Source organism: Furipterus horrens, unplaced genomic scaffold, assembly GCF_987537825.1.
Source record: "Furipterus horrens unplaced genomic scaffold, mFurHor1.1.pri manual_scaffold_8, whole genome shotgun sequence".
Taxonomy (NCBI): domain Eukaryota; kingdom Metazoa; phylum Chordata; class Mammalia; order Chiroptera; family Furipteridae; genus Furipterus; species Furipterus horrens.
The window spans coordinates 108,170,839-108,194,091 of record NW_028327178.1 but is presented as its reverse complement, the minus strand read 5'-3'; the positions used below and the strand labels follow the sequence as shown (position 1 = coordinate 108,194,091).

General features: G+C 53.7%; 1 protein-coding gene and 1 long non-coding RNA gene across 2 annotated transcripts; both read left to right on the top strand.

Annotated features, from left to right (window-relative positions):
• Window positions 1-1,019: 1,019 nt before the first annotated feature.
• Window positions 1,020-5,179, top strand: LOC150003753 (uncharacterized). Its single transcript, XR_016512683.1, has 3 exons — window positions 1,020-1,131; window positions 1,506-1,640; window positions 4,750-5,179. It is a non-coding gene; the product is annotated as an uncharacterized LOC150003753 (long non-coding RNA).
• A 2,094-nt stretch (window positions 5,180-7,273) lies between these two features.
• ANKRD60 (ankyrin repeat domain 60) lies at window positions 7,274-16,336 on the top strand. The gene is given in 7 exon segments (XM_090285052.1): window positions 7,274-7,309; window positions 7,438-7,543; window positions 7,627-7,836; window positions 7,839-8,036; window positions 11,005-11,135; window positions 12,656-12,821; window positions 14,866-16,336. Coding segments are annotated over 7 exon segments (1,152 nt in total). The 3' UTR covers window positions 15,171-16,336.
• The last annotated feature ends 6,917 nt before the right edge of the window (window positions 16,337-23,253 follow it).

Below are 23,253 nucleotides of genomic sequence, written 5' to 3'. Positions count from 1 at the left end.
CAGCGCGCTCCGGAGCGAGGCTTCCCCGCCGGCCGCGGATGAATCCCCCCGTGGAGGCACTCGCTGCGGCGCGCGCTTCTCCCCAAGCGGACCGGCCGCGTCTGCAAAGCGCCGCAGCAGCCGGGAGCCGCCGCGCCGCAGGCCGCGCAGTGGGCAGCCCCGGCCGCGCGCGGAGGCAGCGAAACGCCGCTCGAGTGTTCCCTTGATCCGCTGATCTTTGGAACGTCAACCTTCCGGCTATTTTTGTGTTATCTGATTTGTAAAGTTTTATGTGCTTTCAAACTGATAACCTAAAATTGAAATAGTAAATCCCTGTTCATAAATTTCTCAGCCTCTGTTTTACCATGTTTAATTTATTTCCCTTTTATTTGATTTGTTTGTGTGTGTGAGATGAGAATTAAGTTTGTGGGTTTTTTTTCCCCCTCTTTTCTTTGCGTGGTCATTTCACTCTGCTTTTGGCCTTTCCCTGACCGGATGCCTCCCTGGGCCTCCTTGCCCTGTTTTGCAGCCTGGTTATTTTTATCTATAAGAGGAAGGGAGAATAAAGAGGAAGTAATAAGGTATTTTTTAGCCCCCCAAACAATTTTTCTTTTCTTTCCTTTTCTTTTTTAATTTCAGGCAGCTGATACTGATTTGGGGACTCTCTAACCCCAATGATGTTCACTGTTATTTAACGCCCATTGCCTGAAGCTGTGTGCAGATGGAGTTTCCGAAGTTTGGTGGGTCTCCTCAGGCTAGGAGGGAATCATAGCCTTTTCTGCTTGTGTTTGGAAATAGGAATATTTATGTTTCTTCCAGTTTTAACTCCTTTACTTATTTTTTTTTCTGAGCTTAATTTTTCAGTTTACCTATGAAACCAGCTTTTATATTTGGGAATTAGACACTATGATAGTTTTATCAATATGTAAGATTGCCTTTTTGTTAAGTTTCATGCTTCAGGGATGGAAATTGTGGGTAAATCATTGTATAAATGAAACCCTTTGAACAGTGGCTTCGTGTTTCTTTTAAACAGAGGCTGGGTTTACTCTTCAGCATGATTTTGTAGAAACGTCAATCCTGTTTTATGTGGGCTTATACCAGCTGAAGACGAAGAAGGGAAAAGAGCACATTTGAAAACATTGATTTACTAAGGTACTCGAATGGTATTAAAATTTTATAAAAATGACATGTTCTGAAAGGTGATGATTTAGTTATTATAAGCAAGGGGACATTTTCTCAAATTTGGAATCTTAAGATTAATAATGCATTTTTCAGTACCAGTCCCTTGTTAAATTTTACTTTAATGAAAGCTTTTATTTGTGTGTATCTACATTTTGTCATATATTTAAACCTCTTTTTTCCCTGTGTTCTAATGATTACTGTAACAAAATTACTTTCTCTCACGCTTACAAATTCATTTTAAATGTGGAAGGGTGCATAAAAATGCCTCGTTTCCGTGTAGAGTAGTATACCTAATTCACAGAGATGGCAGCATTTCACATTTGCTGTTCTGATTTTTCCCGCAGGTTGTGGCGATTCTGCAGAAGTTCCATTCAAATAGTGAAAACACTATGGGGTTAAATTTCAGCAATGAGCTCATCGTAAGGCCCCAGTGCTGTGCAAAGTGGGTCGGAAGGCAAGCTTTTGCTTTCATTTGCCAGGTGAGCAGGGCCTCGGGGAGCCTGCCACGTGCTGATATCAGGTGCCCCGGATGAAGGGCCCAGCCCTGGAGGGCCAGGCAGGAGCCTGGGGGTCAGTGGGCCATATCTCACGGGAGATGGGGAGCAGCCCAGTCAGGGATTCCCAGCCTGTTCACGTGTGTGCCCTGTAGCCACGGATCAAGCACCTACTGTGTGCCAGCCAGACATGCTCTCGGTGCTGGAGGCAGAGGTGCAGGAGCTCCAGTCCTCCCAGAGGTGCGGGCCAGGCCCAGAGCCCTTTGCGGTCACATCCAGGTCGGGGCTGTGTGTCCCTCCCTCGCCTTAGCTGGCTGCCTCGGAGGGCGGTGGGTGAAGGACAGAGCGACAGGTCGGGGCAGAGACTGTTGAATCTCCTTCCGGTGGAGTTCACATCAGCCTCTCCACGCCTCAGGTCACCCCTCCAATCAGCATTTTGGAACAGAGAGTGTGACTCGTGCTTTGCCGGGGAGGCTGGTGCTGGGTCTTGACCGCCTCCGCGTGCCAGGCTCGTCGTCCTCAGCAGTGAGATCCGCTGTGTGCTAAGCACCTACACGCCTTAGACCTGTTTTTAGATGAAGCAGCTGAAGCCCAGAGAGGTTAAGTAACTTGCTCAAGGTCACACAGGAAGTATAGAGCCATACTTTTTTCTGCTCAGGTGTTATTTTATGCACGTCTCAAGCATATACAAAGGTAGAGGGAATAGTATAATGAATCTCGTGAACCCATCACCCAGCTTTGTTAACAGTACAGTAGAGCCACAATGGGACTCGGCCTGACCCCAGGCCCCGCGCCCCCTTTCTCTCCCTCCAAACCACCCCCCACTGAAAGACTCAGCAGCGCCCCCTGTTGGGCTGGAGGGGCATCGCAGGGGTGCTTTGGCCATCCGCTCCGAGAAGTGCCAACCTCACAAACCACAGGCCTGACACCTCAGGCTCCTGTGGAGACGTTGGTGATCCAAATCACTTTGTGGACAAAGGGTAAACGGGATAGTTTTACTTTTATTTTTAAAGTTGTAACCTCAGATTTAGAAAATACACGCTGAAACAAAAAGAAAAGGTGCCGACCAGTGTCATTCAAGAAGAGTTGATTTTTTGGGTGCTTTCGATTCATCATTGAAGATTCAGAAAACACCCAGAATCCCCAGCACAATGAGAGGGCGCTCAGCCAAGACCACCCCTGGGGCTCGCGTTGGTTGTTCCTCCAATTTGGCAGCTCCAGGGCGGGAGGTCAGCGCCTGGCGGCTGCTCGGGCTGACACAGAGCCCCGCGTACCAGGTTGGAAGCCCTGTGAGTGGCCTGGGGCAAAGAAGCCTCTCTGCACTGCCTTTTCACCTGTGAAATGGGGGAGCAGTTGTACACACGTGCCCCCCGGTGTAGCCAACGAGGTGATGTTTCCAGGTTAGCTAGCACAGTGCTGGGCACGTGGAGGTCGCCGAGCATGTGCTGGGTGCTGTGGTCTCCCGGCCGTGGAAGGATCTGTAGGAGTGAGGTCCGTAGGTGCCACACATCTGGCTTAGAATCTCCAGCCGCTGCTGCTGGTTGGTCATGAGACCTTTAGGTGTCCCCAGCACACTGGAGCAGATTTGCTCCCCTGTGAAACCAGGCCAACTCTGACTCCTGTGGCTGGCGGTGAGGGTCAAATGCTAGGGGACCTGCCAGAGTCCGTGAGTAGGGGAGCAGTGTGCAGAGGCTGCGCTGTCACAGGAGCGGGATCCATCCATTGCTCCGTGAGGGTGGCGTGCTGGGTCAGGGTCAGGGGTTCTGATGTCACCCGACAGGCGCGGCCCCTTCCCTCAAAGCCTGGATCTGGTGCGTGACAGAGGTGAGGGCTGGTCCCCCTCCCCTGCAGGCGCCCACTCACCTCTACAAGAAGGCTCTGCTGTCCCCAGCTCCTCTCCGTTGGACAGCTGAGAAAACGGAGGCCCAGGAAGGGAGAGCGGGGCCACAAGGGTGGCGGGTGGCCAATCGGGTTTTGAACCTAGACCTGTTGCCTGCGGGCCTTTGCTTTCTCCGCCGCTTACCCTGCCACTTAGAACCCAGTGCCCAGTCAGGAATTCTCAAACGTGCACTGTTTGCCACCAGCTTCAGCAGCTGAGAGTTTTCAAATTCAGACACACACACACACACACACACACACACACACACACACACACTCTCCTTCAGAGCAGCAGGTCATGGGCTGACTTCCTGGGAACTGCAGAAGTGGGCGTTTTAGGAGGCCGCTCATTGCCCTCGAAGCACAGCGGCCTTCGGCTCTGGCCACCCCTCCATCACAGGCGGTGGTGCGCGAGGGCTGTATCCCCGCGGGCCAGTTTGTGGAACACCTGCTTCCAAGCCTTTGCAGCCCCGCCTCAGACCCTGTGCCCGGCGTAAGGGTTTTGCTGGCCAAGGCCTTGGGGCAGGCACCATTAGGAAAGGGGATGTGACCCAGTTTTCCGAACTTACATGTTTTAAGCTTCCTTGGGCAGCCACAAGATTTCCTCTGTAGGAAATTGTGGCAAATTAGGTGATAGCATACTTCTGATGTATTATATAAATTAACACACTCACTTCCATGTATATTTCATGTTATTCATAAAAGGACCGAGGAAACGGATGTGGTTCAGTGTGTATAATTAATAAACATGTTAAAATGCAAAATATTACATAGTCTTCTGAAAATGAAGGGAACTTTGCAGATTTTTAGTTAAGATATAGTGATTGTAAAAGGTAGCAAATTTAAGTGTCAACTCCTCTCAGGTTTTAATGGTCTGGTTTTGCAGTCAGTAAGAAGTTAATACCTAGTCCAACCTGGCCAGCTGTTTCCAACCCAAATAGGACGTAATGTAAGGCAGGGGCCCTTGGACGGTGCACTCTGTTGGAGAGAAGAAAAGATGATTTTAGAAGTTTTGCCTGTGCCTTCTTGGGAGGACATTTTTGAAATACCCTTTGATTGAATCGATTTTATCACTTTAAAGGGCTTATGTATATGATAAGTCTTTGAAAAAGGCTGTCTTGTCCTGAGATGTGGTGTAGGAACCCCTCAAACTAGAGGATGTTTTAGGGCACAGTTCATGGCACACGTGACTCCAACTTACGGTTTCTCTCCCCAGCAAACTTCAGAAATGCCGGTCACCCTCATCTTGAAGTCGTGGAAGAGTTTAGCTTTGCCGTCAGACCGTGACCAAGATGTCTCCATTTTTCCCACCCTGGAACCAAAGCAGTGGAATCTTCTAGACACTGTCGTGCTGGAGAAGCAGACGTGAGTGCCCCATGACAGCTCACTGTCGGGGCCTTCCATCCTCTGGGCACGTCTTTCTGTCTGTCGTGGGACCTGCTGAGGGAGAGAAGGCTCTAACACTGACACCCCCCACCCCCATCAGCGACCCACCTGTGCCCGCGGGGCTGCACCTGGGATGGGCGCAGGTTTCAGGTGGCCGGGCCACCTGCCTGATCCGGAGTCGGGACAGTCGTAGAGCCAGGTGGCTAACTGGTGTGGGGTCCTCTGTAGCCTCAGGTTACCCGTGGGTGGTTTGTTTTTTCTGTTATAGACTTTATTATTTAAAGCACCCCCAACCCCCGCCAAATAAAGAAGTTTATTAGAAGCTTTTCAGTCTTTAATAGACTTGCACATTTGGTTCCCTTATGCTTTCCTACAAAATATAATTTATGGTATTAGATTTTATTTTTAACTGAAATACTGTACATATGTAAATACCTCTTGACAGGAAGAAAAGATATTCGTTTAATATTAGCCTCCTATCAGTGAACAGAACAAATACATCATTTAAATTTATGCTCCACTTTGAGTTGCAAATATAGCCCAATTTGTTTACTTTTGAAAAATGTGATAGTTAAGGAAATCTACCAAAGAGTGATTTACGGCGGTCTTTCCTGTGTTGCACGTTTGTTGTAAACTCTGTTTGGAACTTTCCCTCATCCGTCCCCTTCTTGCAGGTCTGCCGCTGTAAAGACATGTATTGGCCCTTGAGAGAGGCGTGAGGCAGAGACACTTCATTCTTATATGTGATCATGCGCCTCAGAACTCAGGAGGGAGCTTGGTCATTGATGTGCACGGGTACTGCCTTTCTACCTGATGTTTTAGAATCTTAACAACAACAAAGAACCCACTGAAGACCGTAGTTCTGACCAGTCCACAGACTTGCCCGCAAACACCAGTGGTTTGGGGTATTAGATTGTAGTACTTTTCAAATCGACTAAGTACACAGACCTTGGATTTCATGCTTTTACAATTTAAGAAAGAGGCTCTAGAATTTAAATAGGTTTTACATTAGTTACTAATTCAAGGTTCTGTAACCGTTGGATTAAATTCTGCACACGTGTGTGCTCATGTTCCTCTTGTTAACACGCGTACCTTCTCAAAGGTGGGTGTCAGGGACGGAAGGGGCTGCCCAGTGGGGCCGAGGGCAGCTGCCGGGGCACGTCAGCCGTGTCCAGTCTCCCTTGGACCTTTGTCTGGTCTGTCTTTTCTTCCTTTTTGTTTCAAATAAAATTTGTACTGACTCTCCTGCTGTCAGGGACGCTCTTCCCCTGCCCCAGTTCCGCGGAGCTGTGCTTTGAGCAGAAGGGGCAGCATCTCGAGCTGCCGAAGGGAGCTGGTGCACGTGTAGGGGTTTTGGGGCGTAGCCAGGGTCGCGCTGGGACACCTTCTGCAGAGAGTAGGCTAGTAAGTGGGGGCTGTGTAAAAAAAACACCTGAATCCATTTTGGGTTCAATTCTTGCCTATAGTAGGTAGGTGGAGGTAGTGTTTTGCTTCAGTAACAAACCATTTAAAAAATTTTTTTTTTATTGCCTAGAAATTGAGGTTGTCATGTTGCTGAAATCTTTTGATCTAGCAACAAGTAGAATTATTCAGCTGGGGTCTTGTCTTCTGTGCCGAGCTTGAGTTTCCACTAAGGAAAAAAGATTGGCTTCCGTGTGTGTTGTGAGGTGAGGAATTTGCATGCTGAATCAGATGCGCTTATAGACCACGGAGAGACTGGTAAATAATCCAGCCTTTAAAATGCCAGTTTATACGTCAAAGTTTTCTATGCTAGGGATGCCTTTCCAGTGCAAAAGATTTTTTATGACTGTAATGTCTCTGCAAAAAAAATATGTTTAAAGCTCCCATTTTAGTTTTTTTTTGAGCCACCGAACTTTCACTAAGATTGTTCTGGTTCTCCACGGCTGTGCCCTGGTGTCCCCGGTCTCTTAAGCTCTTGGTGTGCTAACTGTCACGGCCCGGGGGCTGAGCGTTTGGGGTCTGACCATCACGTGGGAACGGCTGGGCCTCCCCACAGGCGCATTCGGGGAAACGCACAGGTGGGTTTCTCACAGGGGAGCCGCCTTGAAGGGTCCCTGACGGCAGACCGGGCCCAGCCTCCCCCGCGCAAGCACTGCCCCTAGTTAGGGGCTCGTCCTCCCCGGAGCCTTTCTCCCGCAGGAACCCCAGGGCGTTTGATGGGCTGGATGCAGGTTTGCGCCTTTTCACGAAGGTCTGCCTCCCACTTCCGGAGTGGCCAGGTGCCGGCTTTGGTGTGGTTTTTCTCCCCAGATCGGGCCCAGATCTGCTGAAAGGATCATACTTCTGCCATGCCAGTTTTTTCGTTCGTGCCGGAAACGCGGTTTTCGGGCCCCATGTTAGTCTCCACGCGCGGCGCGTGCAGCGACGAGGTAGGGCCTTGTGCGCGCGTACGTCCTCCGGGTCGCGGGCCCCAATTATGCAAAGACTGTATTTTAAACAGGCGTGGAGCAGAGGTCCCAGCCGCCTAAGAGTGGCCAGAAGCTGCCTTGTGTTCCAGATTAAAGCAGCCGACGTCCAGACCAGCTCGGAAGCTTCGAGATGGAGCCGGGGGCGCGCAGCCTCTGGGCGGGGCCTCGGCATTGATCTCAGTCCAGCCTCCTGTGGTTTCGGGGGCGCCCGCCCCTTATGGCTTAACTAAGACCCGCCACCATCACCGCGTCCACGTGGGGGCCCGGCCGCCCCGCAGGGGGTGACGAGGGCGGGGTCGGTGGTGGGGTGGGGGTGACGCGGGGCGACACCGGGCGGGCGTGGGCCATGTGGCGGGCGACGGGCGCGGAAAGAGCGCGGGCGGCGGGGCTGCAGGAGGGCGCCCTCCGCCCCAACCCCGCCGCGGGAGGGCCAGGCGTGGGCTCCGTGAGCTCCGTGGGCCCGCGGCGTCTCCCCGCGCAGCCCTCGGCCGGGACCCGCAGGCCGGGAGCCTGGCGCTCGACCTGGTCCCAGACGTCTTTGTCATGCGGGTGTCGCTGGAGGAGAGTGGGGAGATGTTCCGAGTAACCGGCTGCCGCGGCGGCACGACTGTGCGGGAGCTCAGAGAGCAGCTGGACCTGATCGCCGGCATCCCCTTGAACCTCCTGAAGCTTCAGTACTTGGACCAAGGTGGCCCCCCGCAGCCCCTTCCCTGCTTTTAGGGCTCCCTGGCCCCAGGGTGCCCAGTCCCCTTCTGAACCTGCAGACCCTGAAGGGAAACCTGCTCAGTGGGCACCCCCAGATATCAAAACAAACCCCAATCCACTGGAAACCTCAGATGGCAAAGCAAACCCGTCACGTAGGGTCTTCCTGGTCCCAGACAGACAGGTTCACCTTAGACCCTGCCCTTTGCCAGGACCCCAGGTCCCAAAATACCCTGCCCAGACCCTCAAACTCCCCAGGCCTTCATCAGGGACCCAAGTCCCAAAGCCAACAGTGTCCATCAAGATTGCCAGCCCCCCTAAAACGCCTGTCTTCAGTGGGACCCCAAAACCCACGGCAAACCTGCTCACAGCAGGACCCCAGACTCAAAACAAGCTTCAAGTTCCCACGCTGGACATGGGGACATAAGGATCCCCGATCTTCCAGCCAACCATATCCACACAAGGACACCAAATAAGGAAACAAACCTGCCCATTTCAGGACCCCAAAACCCAGAACAGACATTCCCAAGCCTGAACCCCAAGTCTCCAGGCTGCAGCACAGAGAGTGTGTGGGCACACGCAGGGATGCTGCAGGGACCGGCCGCTGGAGAGGGACACAGAGCACCTAGCAGCCCGGTCCACGGCGCCGCGTCGCGCTCCGCGCACTGCCGCTCCGACTCAGCCTCCCCCTCTGCGCGCTGAGCCCTCAGCCAGAGGAGTCTCAGTGCCCCTCCGCTCCCGAGACAGAAACGACCCGGAGACTCAGGCGGGAGGCCAAGGTCCCTTCCTGTGTATTGGGCGTAACAGAGGAGTATTTGGGAGATGCTCTGGGGGCATTTCTGAAGCTTTATTTGGAGGGAGTGAGATCTCAAACCGCGTCTGTTTCACACGGTAACAATGCGGTGAGCGTTGGAGGACTCGGAGTTCTAAAACAAGGAGTTAGAAAATTACTTAGCCTGGGCTGCAAAGGTCTGGCACCCCTTCTGTGAATTTATTTCTGCTGATGAGCTCTGCCGAGGCAGTGAATTCAAGAACCCTGCGTCCCAGGATTGTGACTTAACTCTGATGTCACAAGCCTGTCCCTCAACAAGCACTTAGCAACTATGATGAGAAGCGGGCCCTGTCTTGTGGCTGCGGTCCTTAGCGTGGACGGCCGACAAGGAAGACAAGTTGGGACGGCACTGCTGGATGAAGTTGGGGTTTCTGCCTGTGAGTAAGGAGCTGACGCGCGTGCTCCCGACCTCGGAGGTGGCCGGGGGATCCAATGAGATAACGCACGGAAGCCTTGAGAGACACGAATCTGAAAGGGGTGCCCTGACACATCTGTCTTCTTCGCCGATAATTTATTCAGCGGGTGATGATGAGTGTGTGCTGCCTGCGCGTAAGGAGAGCTCGCTGTCCAGCACGTGGGGCGCGCGCGCTCCGGCTTTCGCAGGGAAACACAGCTTCTCTCCATTCTTTCAAAGTTGATGGGAAGACGCGTTGTCTTGCTTTCACTGATTACGGATGATCCTCTGTGTTGGAACCACAAACAAGACCTTAATGAAGAGATTTGCTGGTCACCGTTTCCTGTTTGCATCCACCACCTGGACGGAATTTCTGGTGACCCATGACGCCGCCCGCGCCCAGATCTCGGAGGAAAGGGGGCCTGAGTCTGCTTATCAGCCAACGGAGCAGATGCATCTAGCTTGCCGTGAGGATGAGAGGTTAGGTGTTTCTTACAGGTGCTTAGTGATCACTTGATCATGAAACCAAAAGACAAATGAAGGAAAAAACCTCATGAGTTCCACTTGGACTAAATGATGCTCGATGTGGGCAGCGCTGAGAACTGACATGTGTGGTGTTGCTTATGGACAAAGCAAACGGTCCTGTTCAGTGAGGCTAGAGGGGGCCGTGTGAGAAAATGCACGCGTTGAAAAAGACCAACCAGACCCAGCTTCTGCCTCCTTTTGTTTCTGTCTTCCCCCAAAAGCCTGTGCTTATCAGTGTGAGTGGGTTCACCCCATTTTTTTCGTAAGAGTAAGGGGCTGTTCTGGGTGATTCCACAGACAAAGGGACTTCTAATATCCCCAACCCAAATCATGGCGAATGTCAACGTTACAATTCTTACGATCCTAGGTTCTCAGCCGGGCAATTTTGTTCCCCAAGGGCCATTAGGCAATGTCTGGAGACTTTTTTTTAAATTGTATGTTTTTATTGAACTTATGGCGGTGACATTGATTACTAAAGTTATTTTGGTCTCAGGAGTACGATTCCACAGTACAGCATCTGTATATTGTATTGTGTGTGTGCCACCCCAAGTCAAGTGTCTGGAGACGTTTGTGATGGTCGTCACTAGGTGATGGTGCTCCCAGCTTTCAGTGGGTAGGGGCCAGGGGTGCTGCCAAACACCCGCCAATGCAGAGAACAGCCCCCCAACAGAGAAGGATCCAGCCCAGAATGTCCACAGCGCCCAGGCTGAGAAATGCTGTTGTGGACTGTAATGGAACGATCCAACAACTTTTTGTCCTTGTTACTTTCTTCAGCCAACAATGACACCGTTAACCCGAGCATTTCAGCTTGGCGTCTGTAACGTGTATAACCGCGCTGGGCCGCTCCTGGGATACGTGGTTACTTCAGGTCTGGTTCTGTCTGTAGCGCTCGCGTCACACAATGACTTCACTGACCCCTGTTTTCTCACGACAGGATGAGTTACAATTACAGAATTTTATACATCGTCGCCTTCTGTTTGTTTTGCGGTTTGGCGTCTCTCTGAGCTGAGCCGAATTAATTTTCTAAAAGCATTAACGACCCCAGACAGATGAGGGTGGGGCCATCAAATGAGGTCAGGGCTCCACGTTCTAAAATGATCTTTCTGGTACCCAAGGGGAGGCCATCTCTTAACTAAACCAGCACAACAGTGTATCTTGAATGCCCAATTTTTTTTTACAAAAAGAAAACCTGATTCTCCATAGGAGTTTTGATGGATGACAGCACTCTGAACTTCCACGATGTCGTTCCCGGCGGAATTATTTCATTACGCATCTGGCACTATGATGGATGGAAGGACCTGGTGTTGGCGGCCGCGGAAGGGGATACCAGCAAGGTGTTTTCATGATTCTTTAACTGGATATTACACTTCACGAGGCAACTGTAAATTGTGTGCGTGTGCATGTGCGTGCGTGTCGGGAGCGGGGGAGCGCCACCTGCTCTTCCACGTGAATATCTGAGTAGATGTTTCAGAGTAAGGAGCAAATGTAACTTATGTCCTAACGATCAAATGCTGGATCGAGCGTCTCCATTCCCTTGTTGGGTTCGTGACTGCACTGTGTCTGCTGTGATTTACAGTCCACGCACAGCCCCCCTAAGGGATCAGGGGACAACCTCTCTACTCACGGGTGGGTTCTGTAACGCTGGAAACCTAATTTAATCATCCACGACCCCTCTGGATAACGCGGGGACTTGCGTGTGGCCCGCAGCTCCGAAGGCGGGCGGTCCTGGCAGGGTCGGCCCCCTCCCCGACACACAGCAGGCGCCCACTTTTTGCCAGGCTTTGTGCTGGGCTCTCAGCCGGGCCCTGGGGTGGGCGATGGGAGGGGTGGAAGTGAAACCCAGCTTGTCTTCCCGACGGTGAAGATGAATCACTCAGACACAAGGGGGCAAGTGTGTGTTCTTTCTAGAAAGTAAATTCGGTTGAAAAGCGATGAGTTTGTGACGCAGGGGAGACAGAGTTCAGTTCTGGCCGGGGAAGGGGTCAGAGAGAGCTGGGGACAGAGGGGCGTTGATATTATGTCAGGGAAGGGTGGGGGGCTAAGGGGAGGTAGGGCCAGCACCCCCCACATGGGTGTGTGGTCTCAGAGGAAGGGCACCCCAATGTCTGCACAGCCCCTTCTGTTCCCTCCCCGCTTTCTTCCTGCTCCCAGGCCTCCCCAGCGATCCAGTCTGTGCCTGGCCATTCTGGCTTCTGCTCTGGACATGGGGCTATTCCCTTTTGTCACAAGTCAGAATTGCCACCGCGCCGAACGTGTGTGTGGCCCCCTTCTCTCCTTCCTGCTGCCCCACACCAGACAGGCATCAGGGAGGTCTCCGCCTGCCCCCCGTCGCCCCAGTGCTCGGAGCCTTGGCCTATTCTGAGGTGACGGGAGGACGGGGCTGTTATTCACCGAGGGCCGGGTGCAGAGTGTTCCACAGTGAGCGGGGACAGTGAGTCCCAAAGTAGATTGGAAGGTCAGAATTTGTCACGTCTCTGGAGAAGTTTGCTCCCCTCTGGGGCGCCACTTCGTGCCGGTTGGGGTCTTGCTCACTGGCCACAGGCACCTTCCTCTGGACACCCAAAAAAATTCTATTTTTCTTTCTTCAAAACATTGACAGGAAGAATTTCCTGCCTTCCCAGCCCGCCTGATGGTAAATTCGTACTTCCTGGACATGTATGGAGTGTCAAACAATGTCCCCCCGGCTGTTTGCCAACATCCCCACCGGGGCTTGCTCCTCTCTGCTCCCGTCAGGAGCGTTCATGTGGCCTTTGAGTGAACTTCCCCGTGGGAGTGAGCGCCCGTCACCCACGCAGCCAGGCTGTCTGTCCTGGGAAAGCGCTGACACTCCTGTCGCCCTGTGTGTCCCATGCAGCTCTCCGGCCTCGGCGTGACGGAAGAGTCTCCGTACCAAACTGCAGGTTCGCGCTTTTTGGGAGAGGAGCCCCAGAAGACATGGGTGTCTCAGAGGGCGTTCGTGGCCCTGTACGTCGCCTCGCACAGGGGCCGCGCGGAGGCTGTTCAGTACCTTCTAGAACACGGTAATTCTGATAGCTGAGTACCTTCAAGAGTTGGAGTCTTCTGTGAGGAGGAAGAACAAAGTGGCTTGTCTTCCTGGTCCCTTCAGCCATGGTTTCCTGGGCCCAAGGCCTGTCACACCCCCGTCATCGACCCCGTCTGAGGTGTCCCCTCTCCTCCTCGGCCAGGTGTCAAGGCAGTTCTTTCTGTGGTAGGGAGACACACCGGGGATGCTCCCCAATGGCCCGCATGATCTCCTCCCCCGCGGAGGTGGGGTTTTGGCCACGGGCCGAGGGGCGCGCCAAGCCCCAAGCTGGCACCCTCCTCCTGGTGGTTGACAGGCCGGCCAGCCCCCTTCCCCAAGCCCATGAGACAGTCACAGCAAACCCCTTTACCTGCTTCCCATCGCTCGCTCTCCCCCTCCCACCCCCCTTTGCCTGTATGGTCTCCCAGTTGAAGGGCTCTGCATGAGGCCCTGCAAGGGTACACTTTATCTGCCCTGGGTAGGATGTTTTTGGGGAAAGAGGCCATGGACTGAGGCGTCGACCACTTCAGAACAATAGATAACAGCCGCAGACCGCCCAGGCCACCACTTCCTCAGGAAAAGGAAGAACAGGGGACAGGTGACAGACAGGGTCTTCGGTCAAAGGTCTGAGGCTCAGAAGGGGTCTCATCCAAGGGTCTCCCCTGTCACCTCGCCTTCAAATCAGACCCCTCTCTTTCCTGCCTGCGGCCTTGACCCAGCCTCTGTCTGCTCAGTCTTTGCTTTTTTTCCCACTTCCACCCAGCAAGGCGGGGGACGCGTCTCAGATGCCCGGGCAGGGTGACCGGGCCGGGCGCCCGTGATGGACAGAGCGTTTCCGGGCCGTGGCTCTCTCTATTTCCCCCTCGGCCTTCTGCACTCTGCCCGCTGCGAGATGAAATATGGGCTTTTCACAGCCCGGCAGTCCTTTAAGCTCATAAAAAGTCGTTTTCACTCCGATGGAACCGTGATGTATTTGAAAGCGCCAGTTAAAAAATTACAGCCAGCTTCGCAAAGTTTTCTGTCCTTTGCAAGACAGCCCGTTGCGAAAAGGCGCGTCTTGGGCCAAGGCTGGGCAATGTGAGTACCTGTTTAATTAACCCTTCCCTCACCGGCCTGCTGTGGCTCATGGACGCGGGCAGCCCAAAGGTCAGCGGCATGAAATTGAACTGCCTTGTTTTCTGTGTCGTGACATTTGTGACCCAGAATCTGATTCCGTTCAACAAGTCCACCCTGGACACCTGTCGTTAGCCCACCCACCTGCGGGAGGCAGTGAGGGGTACGATCAAGGTTCAGGGCTTTCCGTGAGTTGGGCGGCCCGCCATCCGTCCTCTCCCGAGCGCCTGTCTTCCCCAGGCATCGTGCCACGTGCTGGGGCTGAACACGCCAGTGAGCAAAACAACTGTGTTTTCTGCTCTCGCGGAGTTTATTAAGGGAAGTCAGCAAGGGACGACGAATAATTAATTCCACGGTCGGGTGTGCACAGCGTGTTCTGTAAATGCAGGCTGTCTGCTGAGCACACACAGAGGCGTTCGGGGGGCGGAACGCGGGGCAGGGGGTGAAGGAACGGTGTCCTGAAGGAGCGATGGGGACCTAAGGAAGGGCCAAGTTAGCCCCGCGGAAGAAGAAAGGGCCGAGCGTGTGCAAAGGGCTACGGGCAGGAGGAGGGAGCAGGGTCTGTCCAGGGATGAAGACGGGAGGCTGGGAGGATGGACCGTGGAGGGCGGGGAGGAAGCGCACGGTGGGGTTTGCTGAGACAGAGCGGTACAGACCTGGGACGCTACCCCAAGGGCAGTGGATCTCAGTGTTGGGGCTGGGGGGGGGGTGTGATACAGGCTTCAGAAAGGTCACTGGCGGCTGTGGAGGGGCAGCCAGAGGCAAGGGGGTGCTGGCTGCTGGAGCGAGCGTGGCGGCTCCCTCACACCCACGAGGGGAACAGCGGCTGATTCTCTCGAGCGTTCCCTCCCAGCCGCGGCCCCTCCTCGGCTTAACGTCTGGACACACCAGGGGGGCGGCCTCCCTCAACCGACTTCCTTCTTCTACAGGAGCCAACTGTCTCGACCAGTCCCCCATGGGCAGGACGCCCCTGCATGTGGCCGCAGTCACGGGCCAGTCGGAGTGTATCGGCCTCCTGCTCCGGTACGGGGCCTCCATCCACGCCAAGGACGCCAAGGGGCTGACGCCCCAGGCCATCGCCCGCCAGCTGGGCCACAGGCATGCCGAGCAGCAGATGTTCCTGTCCTACTGGCTGGCAAGGTCGGGTGGAAAGGACCCGAAGGACTTGAACTCCAACAAGGCTTTGCAGTGTGGGAAGCCTGGGTCCTGCTCCAAAGAGCAGAACAAGACTTAGCCCCTCCTCCTAGGGAGGTTTATTGGTCAAAGCTGATTTGGGTAACTTTTTAAGAGTCCAGGTGACCCCGCGGGGGAAGGCAGGAAAACATGGCAATTAATCTGAATCAGATCGTAAATTATCTGTCCTGGTTGCAGATGACCTGGGGAGGGAGTTGATAGGAGTAGGTGAGCTCTATTCATTCTGTAATCCATTACGGCCCTAATAGGCTCGATGCCAGCCTTTAATTTTAAGCTATTTGTACATGGTGCCCGATAACGCCGCTTGGCGTGAGGAGAGCCAATTACCTTCCCCCCCGCCCGGAGGCCGTCTAATGCATCGGGATAATAGGAACCAGCGGTAATGAGAACAGCTCTGTTGTTATTGTACAAAACAAGCACTGGCCAATGTTGGGAGGTCGTGTGCAGCACAGGCTGTGAGTTTCGGGGTGTAAAACTCACAGAACTGAAGGCTTCCCCAGCTAGAAATGTTCCAGAAGTTTCCCTGAGCGGCCCTTGAGGGGTCTGCTGCTTGAGTTGGGGATGGGGTGGGGTTAGGGGAGAGCTTGGTTCTCCAAACACAATCTCCATGGGGCACCTGGTTTATTGAAAGGTGACAAGTTGCCCTTGTGTGTGGAGGACGCACCGTGAGAGATTATGATGAGCTCATAGGAGGAGCTGGCACCTTCTTTCCCTGCGCCCCACCCCTGCTGCCTGCTTTCTCCTTCCCTGCAGCAGCACCTTGTGGGGCAGCATCCCTGCTGAGTCCTAGGTTCCGTACCTCACAAGAGCTACAGACCTGCCAGCCTGCCGTGTGGGTGAGTGAGCTGGGTGGGCGAGACAATAAGGAAGGGTGTGGACTGGGGCAAACTGACACGCACTCCTCTGTCTGAAGAGGGCGCCGTGGCTCAGCTCTGGCAGAAATATGGCCCCCACGCTGCTAGATCTTTCAAGCTATCTAGAGCTGGAAGTCTGGCTTCTTGGTATAAGTTCTGGTTTTTAAGTGTTGGCTTGATTTTTTTAGGGTTGTGACACAGCACGAAAGGAGAAGACGATTTGAGGCACACCCATAGGGCTGCCCTCTGTCGTCAGAGTAACTCATTCCACAGAGGAGAGTGGTAGGAGCAACTTTAGACTCGTTCGGACGGTTCTTGGCTTCGAAGCTGCAGGACGCAGCTGGCCGCGAGACCTGACATGTGTGTCTCTCTCAGGCCCTGTCTCCTGACATGACTCTGGAATCGGTCCACGTGGGGCCGCCCCCGCCCCCAACCCTCGAAGTCGGCACTGAATCTCGGCGCCCTTCTTTCTGACTTAGATCCCAACAACTGACTTCAGCGTTTAAATTAATTGGCTGCATTTCCTGCCATCCTCGCAAGTGAGATCTGTGTTGATGACGTGGCTTTATAGTCGGTAGACGTGGCTGTACCCAGCTCAGCCGTCTGTTTGACAAATAATAGAGAAAAAAATACATAGTTTAGCATCGACTATGTCAAAACAGAGATCTTGTTTTTGGCAGGCTTTCTCCAACGTCAATAGGCAGATATCAAATAACCCCATCGAGTGGGTCAATTCATTTAGCTAATGATGTGTGTCGCCTGGGGGCGGGGGACCAGAGCACCCTTTTAACTTAACAAGTGACATTCGTCAAAGTCATGTTCTGCCTGGAGCTTTGCTCCGTTGCCTCTGTTGGTGAGAGAGCCAAGCGCCTGGCACCTATCCCTAGGACTTTGGAGGCAAGCACTCTATCTTCCCGTGGCCCCGGTGCAATTAAACACTTGGCCTGAAATTGGGCAGGTTCCAGACTCGGTGGCAGTGTCGTTTGAGCACTCCCGTGGGTTCTGGGGGTTCATTGTAGACAATCTCCACGCCCGATCTCTCCTATCTGAATAAGCCAGCGTCCCCAATTCAACAAAATGCGTCCATGGCTGATTTGCAATTGATCATAACCACGTTACATTCTGTAGATAATTCATTAAACATTTCTTCTGAAGGTGTGTTTTTGGGTTTTTTTTTTTTTTTTTTTTTTGGTCACACTTTGGAGCCAACAGAAAAAAAAGTTGTGATGGGGGTTGGGAAAGCAATCTCAAACATTTTTGTAGGATTAAACATTCCGTCCAGGCCCAAGGCATTGGGGACCGTCTTTAGCGGAGAATAGCAGCGGTCCGCAGACCCCCAGGTGGGTCTCACCTTTCTGTGGCGAGAGTGGGCTTCCCCTGGGAAGGATGCTGGGCTGGGGCCAGGCGTCTGGATATAATTTCTCTGGAGGCTGGGCTCACAGGCACTGGAGCAGGGACGTGCGGGAGTCACGTGGAGATGCGGAGTCTGAGGTCAGAGTGGATCCCAGGACACATTCTGGGGGCTCTGCTCTGGGGTCACAGGACAGAGAACAGTCATGGTGCCCGGTCCCTACAGTGTTGGAAGGGCCTGGGAAGGGTGTGCCTGGCTGTGATCTGAGAGCTTGGGGAGGAAGCCTTGCTGAGGTCAAGAGCTAGATTATTGATGTTGGAGAGGAAGGGAAGACGAGGGAGCCCCCTGGTGTCTTTCTAGTTTCTCTGAAGTTCCCATCGCCAGAAACACTCCTGAGCTGATCCTTTGTGAGACCAGAACCCCCATGAAAATGCCATCGGGTGTCTTTGGGTTACATGGTGGCCACACGAAGGAGGATTTCTCAGCATCTCTTTGCTGCCGGGGACATGGCTCCTGTCAGCCTGGAAAAGAGTCCTTGGAACCAGGGAGCCCCTTGCAGCGATGGGCCGTGCACTCCACACAGATGACAGCTGTGTTGGCCGGGCTTCCATCACCTCGGCTGCCAGGATGCCCAGAGCCGAGGTCCGGCCCCGCCTGGAGCACATCCCCAACCTCTTCCCCACAGTGAATTACAGCGACTTGCTCTGTCTTACACATCAATTGTAAGCTGCCTCAAATCCTTCTGGAAGTCCGTGCAGTAACTCGGAAAGAGGGGATACAAGCACCTTTCCCGAGTCTGGTCTGGCTGACCCAGCCTCCTGGCCATCCGGTCTCTGGTCACCCTGTCCCCTGCTACCTCCGGGGCAGCTAAACAAGGATGCATCCAGTCTGTTGGCCTGGTGCCCAGCATCCTCCAGACCCCGGATGTGGGCGCCCTGGCTGACTGTCCCTCTGGGCTTCTGGCCCCCTCCTGGGGGTCTCTGCGCTAACCAGACCCCAGCACTTTATCATGCACTTGGGTTCTGATCACCGATTCCGTCCTCTGTCCCCCACCTGAGTGCTCCCTGAGCTGAAGCTGGCCAGTGTACCCCAGAGAGATGGGAGGGAGGGCATCTTACTGGTGACGCCTCAGGGGACTTTAGGTTGCCCCTGACACAGCATCAGGTGACACTAAACCTAGAGTCAGTGGGCTATCTCCTTTTTAAATCACTCTCAATTCTTTAAAAAAGAAAAAACATTTTATTTATTTGTTTTTAGAGACAGGAAGGGAGGGAGAAAGAGAGGGAGAGAGACTTCGATGTGAGAAAGAAATATTGATTGGTTGCCTCCTTAACCAGGGACTGAACCCACAACCCAGGCATGTGCCCTGCTGGGAATTGAACCAGCGACCTTTCACCTTGAGGGATGACGCCCACCCCCCTGAGCTGCCCCGGTCAGGGCCACTCTCAGTTCCCTTATTTCCAACACGGAGAACGTTTCTCTGTGGCGCTCGCATGTCTTGGACTCCTCTCCCACCCTTACCGGTCTCCCTTTTAAAAATACATGCATAGAGTCAGCCTCTGTGGGCAGGAGGAGTTAATAACATTGCCTTGTTTGGGGTCTATTTGTGGGCCAGGATCCTATTTCTCTCTTCACTCCCTGGGGCAAATGGTCACCTCCAGGGGCCTCAGCTTCTTTGTCTGTCATGGGTCCCCTTGTCTCCATTCCAACCTGGTTGTGAACTGTGCACTCTGGCCCCGAAGCCCGGTCGGTGCGGCCCCCTGGCGCGGGCCTGGGAGATCTGCTTTAGAATTTCCCTTTGCCACCGGCTGTGTGGCTTCGGGCCTGGCAGTTGTATGTCTTCGAGTTTCAGCTTCTTCATCGGTAACATCTGGGTAATAAAACCTGCCCCTGTCATGACTGGAGGGATTAAATGCCTGGCACCAAGCAGACACTTGACAAATAGTAGCCATTATTAATATTATTATTACTACCACCACTTAATTTGCTTAAAGCACTCACTCACCGGGAATCAATAGTCTCCCGGTTTCCAGAGAGCCTCATAAATTTCCAGCAAACCTTATACAATAAGAGTCTCCATCCAGAACTAATAATTCCCAAAGTGGGAGATAAATAATTTCCCTGAAACCTGCTGATCTCGATATTAAGTACAGGGCTTCCTCAGCAACTTCTAGAAAGTCGTTCTGGACTTCAAACTCCAGGGCCAGTTCTGCAGGAGAGGAAAAAAAAGAAAAGCCCTCTAAGGCGAGAGGAAAATTCCAGTCGCTGGGCTCTGCCTCCGCATTGCGCACGGACTACGCAAGCATCCAGCAGAGGGCACAGAAACGCATTAACATTTAGACGAACGCCAGTGTTTGTGCTCATCACAAATGTCAGAGACGCTGCAGTCTGCGCCACATTCAAAACGGGGGAGCAGGGGGCTCGGTGACGGGGGCACACGGGCGGGCTCCTCAGCCCAGACCACTGACGTTGTCTGCAAGACGTGGGTGTCGCACGCACAGCTCCCCTGGGGGAAGAGGCACAGCTCTGGTCACATCCTGAAAGGGTCTGGGGCCCCTCTCCCTGCAGGTTCCCGAATAGCAAGGCCGACCCCACCGGTGGTCAAGGGAAATCAGCACATTCGTACGAGGTCACCTGCACACTGGGTTGCTGTGCCTTGTCAGTCAGGGTGCAATTGGGAAAATGATACATGCTCGTCCCCTCTGGGGCCAGCAGGTGCACAGGTGCCCATGGATGTCTGGGAAGTGGCTCATGCAGGGGTGTCTCTCCGGCCAGGAGGGCGCAGAACGCCATGTCTCGGCCCAGCTCCTCTTCTGTGCACCCACCCTGCAGAGACTGCACCCACCCTGCAGAGAAAGCACAGCTGCCTAACGAGATGTGGGTGTGTGCATTCATGGCAGCTGTTCCCGGTGACGAGGGCCCGGACACACTCCAAATGCCCACTGGGGGGGGGGGGGGGGCGTCACGGTGGGACATTTTGCAGCTTTTAAAAAAATGGCTTGATCTGTCCGGATCGGCCAAGGGACAGCCACGAGGGGTATGTGCAATGTGTCAGGAAGAAAACCAGCACGTGGCGCAGGAAACAGGTAGGAGCTCACCGAGTTACAGGTTAAAAAGGAGGCAGACCCCAGAGATGGTGGCTCAAATGGTCACAGCCAGCGTCCTTCCTTCCTCCCTCCCTCCCTTCCTAATTGGGGTACAATCCCCATAACAGGAACTTGCCATTAATGACATTCAGTATCCTCACACTGTTGCTCAGCCGTCACCACTGCCTGGTTGCAGAATATTTTCATGCCCCTCAGAAGAAACCCTGGACCCCTGACCTAGCCCTAGACAACCACGTCCTATCTCTATGGATCTGTCCAGTGGGGATATTTCATATAAATCAAGTCATGCAATATGTTGCCTTTTTTTTTTTTACACCCTCACCCAAGGATATTTTATATTATCGATGTTAATAAGAGAGGGAGAGAGGAGAGAGAAAGGAGAGACAGAGAGAAACATTGATGTGAGAGAGAAATATCGATCGGTTGCCTCCTGTATGCACCCTGACTGGGGATTGAACCTGCCACCTAGGGACGTGCCATGACCGGAACTGAACCAGCAAGCTCTTGGTGTACTGGGTGACGTTCCAACCAACTGAGCACCCAGCCGGGGCATGTGGAGCCTTTTGAATCTGGCTTCTTCGCATGTTCTGGGGGTTCATCCATGTTGTACCGTATATCATTGCTTCATTCCTTTTCATGGCTGAATAATATTCCGTTGTTTATCCATTGATCAGTTGGGGACATTTGGGTTGTTTCCACCTTTTGATTACTGTGATGGTGCTGCTATGACCACAGCTATGGAAGGATTATTTCGAGTCCCTGTTATCAATCTTTTGGGTACATATCTAGGAGGGGATTTGCTGAGTCACGGGTAATTCTATGTTTAACATCCTGTCTTACATTTGTAATTAACATATATAAAAAGGGAAAAGAAGGAGACACCCCCACCCGAGTTCTTCAACGTTTGAGAATGAGGACAGTCATTTATGGGGCCCGTATTTCAGGCCAGATACCTGCCATGGGTTTACCACCTCATTCAGTCTTTGCCACGGTCCTGAAGATCAGAGGGTTTCCACCGGGAGCATGCAGGGGGGGCTGGTTAGAACACAGGACGTTGCCCCGGCTGGCGTGGCTCCATGGACGGAGCGCCGGCCTGCGAACCAGAAGGTGGCCGGTTTGATTCCCAGTCAGGGCACAGGCCTGGGCTGCCAGCCAGGTGCCAGGTTCCCCCGGGGGGGGGGGCGTGCAAGAGGCAAGCTGTTTCTCTCTTTCTCCCTCCCTTCCCCTCTCTCTAAAAGTAATCAAATAAAGTATTTAAAAACACACACAGAGAAGGCTGGGCTGCACCTCCCAGAGACCCAGAGACCCTGGATTCAGTAGGTTCCAGGCAGAGCCCCAGATTTCCGAGGAACTCCCCGAGGAACCCCAGGGAAGCCGGGGCTGAGCCACCCTGCGACAAGTTCTAGTCCGTGCCCATCTTTCACCGAGGAAACTGAGGCCCAGAGAAGTCAGCAGCGTGCCCAGGGCCACACAGCACGGAAATGGCAGAGGAAGGGTGTCCGACCCCAGACGGGGGTTCTGACAAGCACCTGACGGTATTAACCTCGCCTGATGGCAGCCCAGGATGCACCAGGTATACCTGGGAGGGCTTCCTGGCGGCGGCGACCTCGGTTTCCCTCTGAGGCCCCCTTCCCTGTTCATAAAACGCAGAAAATACTGGCGTCTGGTCTCAAAGCCCAGCCAGGACAGGCCCCAGGGGTCCTGAGCAAACCCCCCCCCCCCCTCCCGGGCTTTGATTCGCCGGGAAGAGCCCCGAGCCCTGCCCAGGCACCGAGGGGCCGGGCGCCGCCAGGGGGCGCTGCCGCGCAAGGCCGAGTCAGGCGCGCGGCCGAGGCGGCCACCAGGTGGCGCAGCGAGACCGCAGATCCGCTCTCGCCGCCGAAACTCCCGGGTTCGGACTCGGTTGCCTCCTGCGCGCCAGGTGCGAACGGTTTGCGCGCGTTCATCTCCTCCGCCCCCTGGGACCATGTGGCCTCCGAGGACTTCCCGCTCGGTCCTTGTGCGCCGTTTTGATCGTTGTATACCATGGACGTAAAATCGAACTTTATGTGGGTGGCACTTTCCCCATAAAGCGAACGGTATAAGAATTCAGAAAGGAGTGCCGTCCTCCAAAGCGTTCTTCGCAGGGTCAGGGATGAGAGCCAGGCAGCTTGAGATAAATTTCATTTTTTTAACCCCCGCGAAGGGAGAGAAAGCCTAGGACCTTCCGTGCGACTCTAATGAACATTTTAATTAATGTCTCCATCACCCAGGAGGGGCTGCAACGAGAAAAGCAAGGAGGAATTTTGCTAATTTAGGCATTTTGAAACTCAAGGGCCTCCACATCATTTTCCTCGAGCGAAGCATCAGCCGCAGCACGCAGAGAAGGGCTGAGATTTAAGACGATTACTACTTAAAAAAAAAACCAAACAAATTACTTCTTCAGAGAACGTCAGGATTTAGCTCCACCTTCCAGCAAACTGCAGGATATTTCATCCCTGCTGTATCTGACACGTGGTTTAGGAATTAAACAATGAACAAAAACAGTGTTCGAACTGGTTTGGCCAGCGCTATGAAGTGACTCATTTGCTTCTTGTAAGGGACCCGGTGAGGTGCCGTTATTCCCATCCCGCAGAGACAGAGGCTTGGGGAGCCAAAGTCACCTGCTTTGAAAAGAAGTGAAGCCTGGAGCAGTGCACCCGCGTGGGGCGCAGGTGTCCGCAGTGAGGACCTGCTCCCCACAGGTGCCTCCAGTTATGGCGACGGAGCCCTCGGGTGCAGAAGCCCCGCTGGGCTCTGGGCTACTCGGATCGGGGCCTCAGGGGTGAGTTC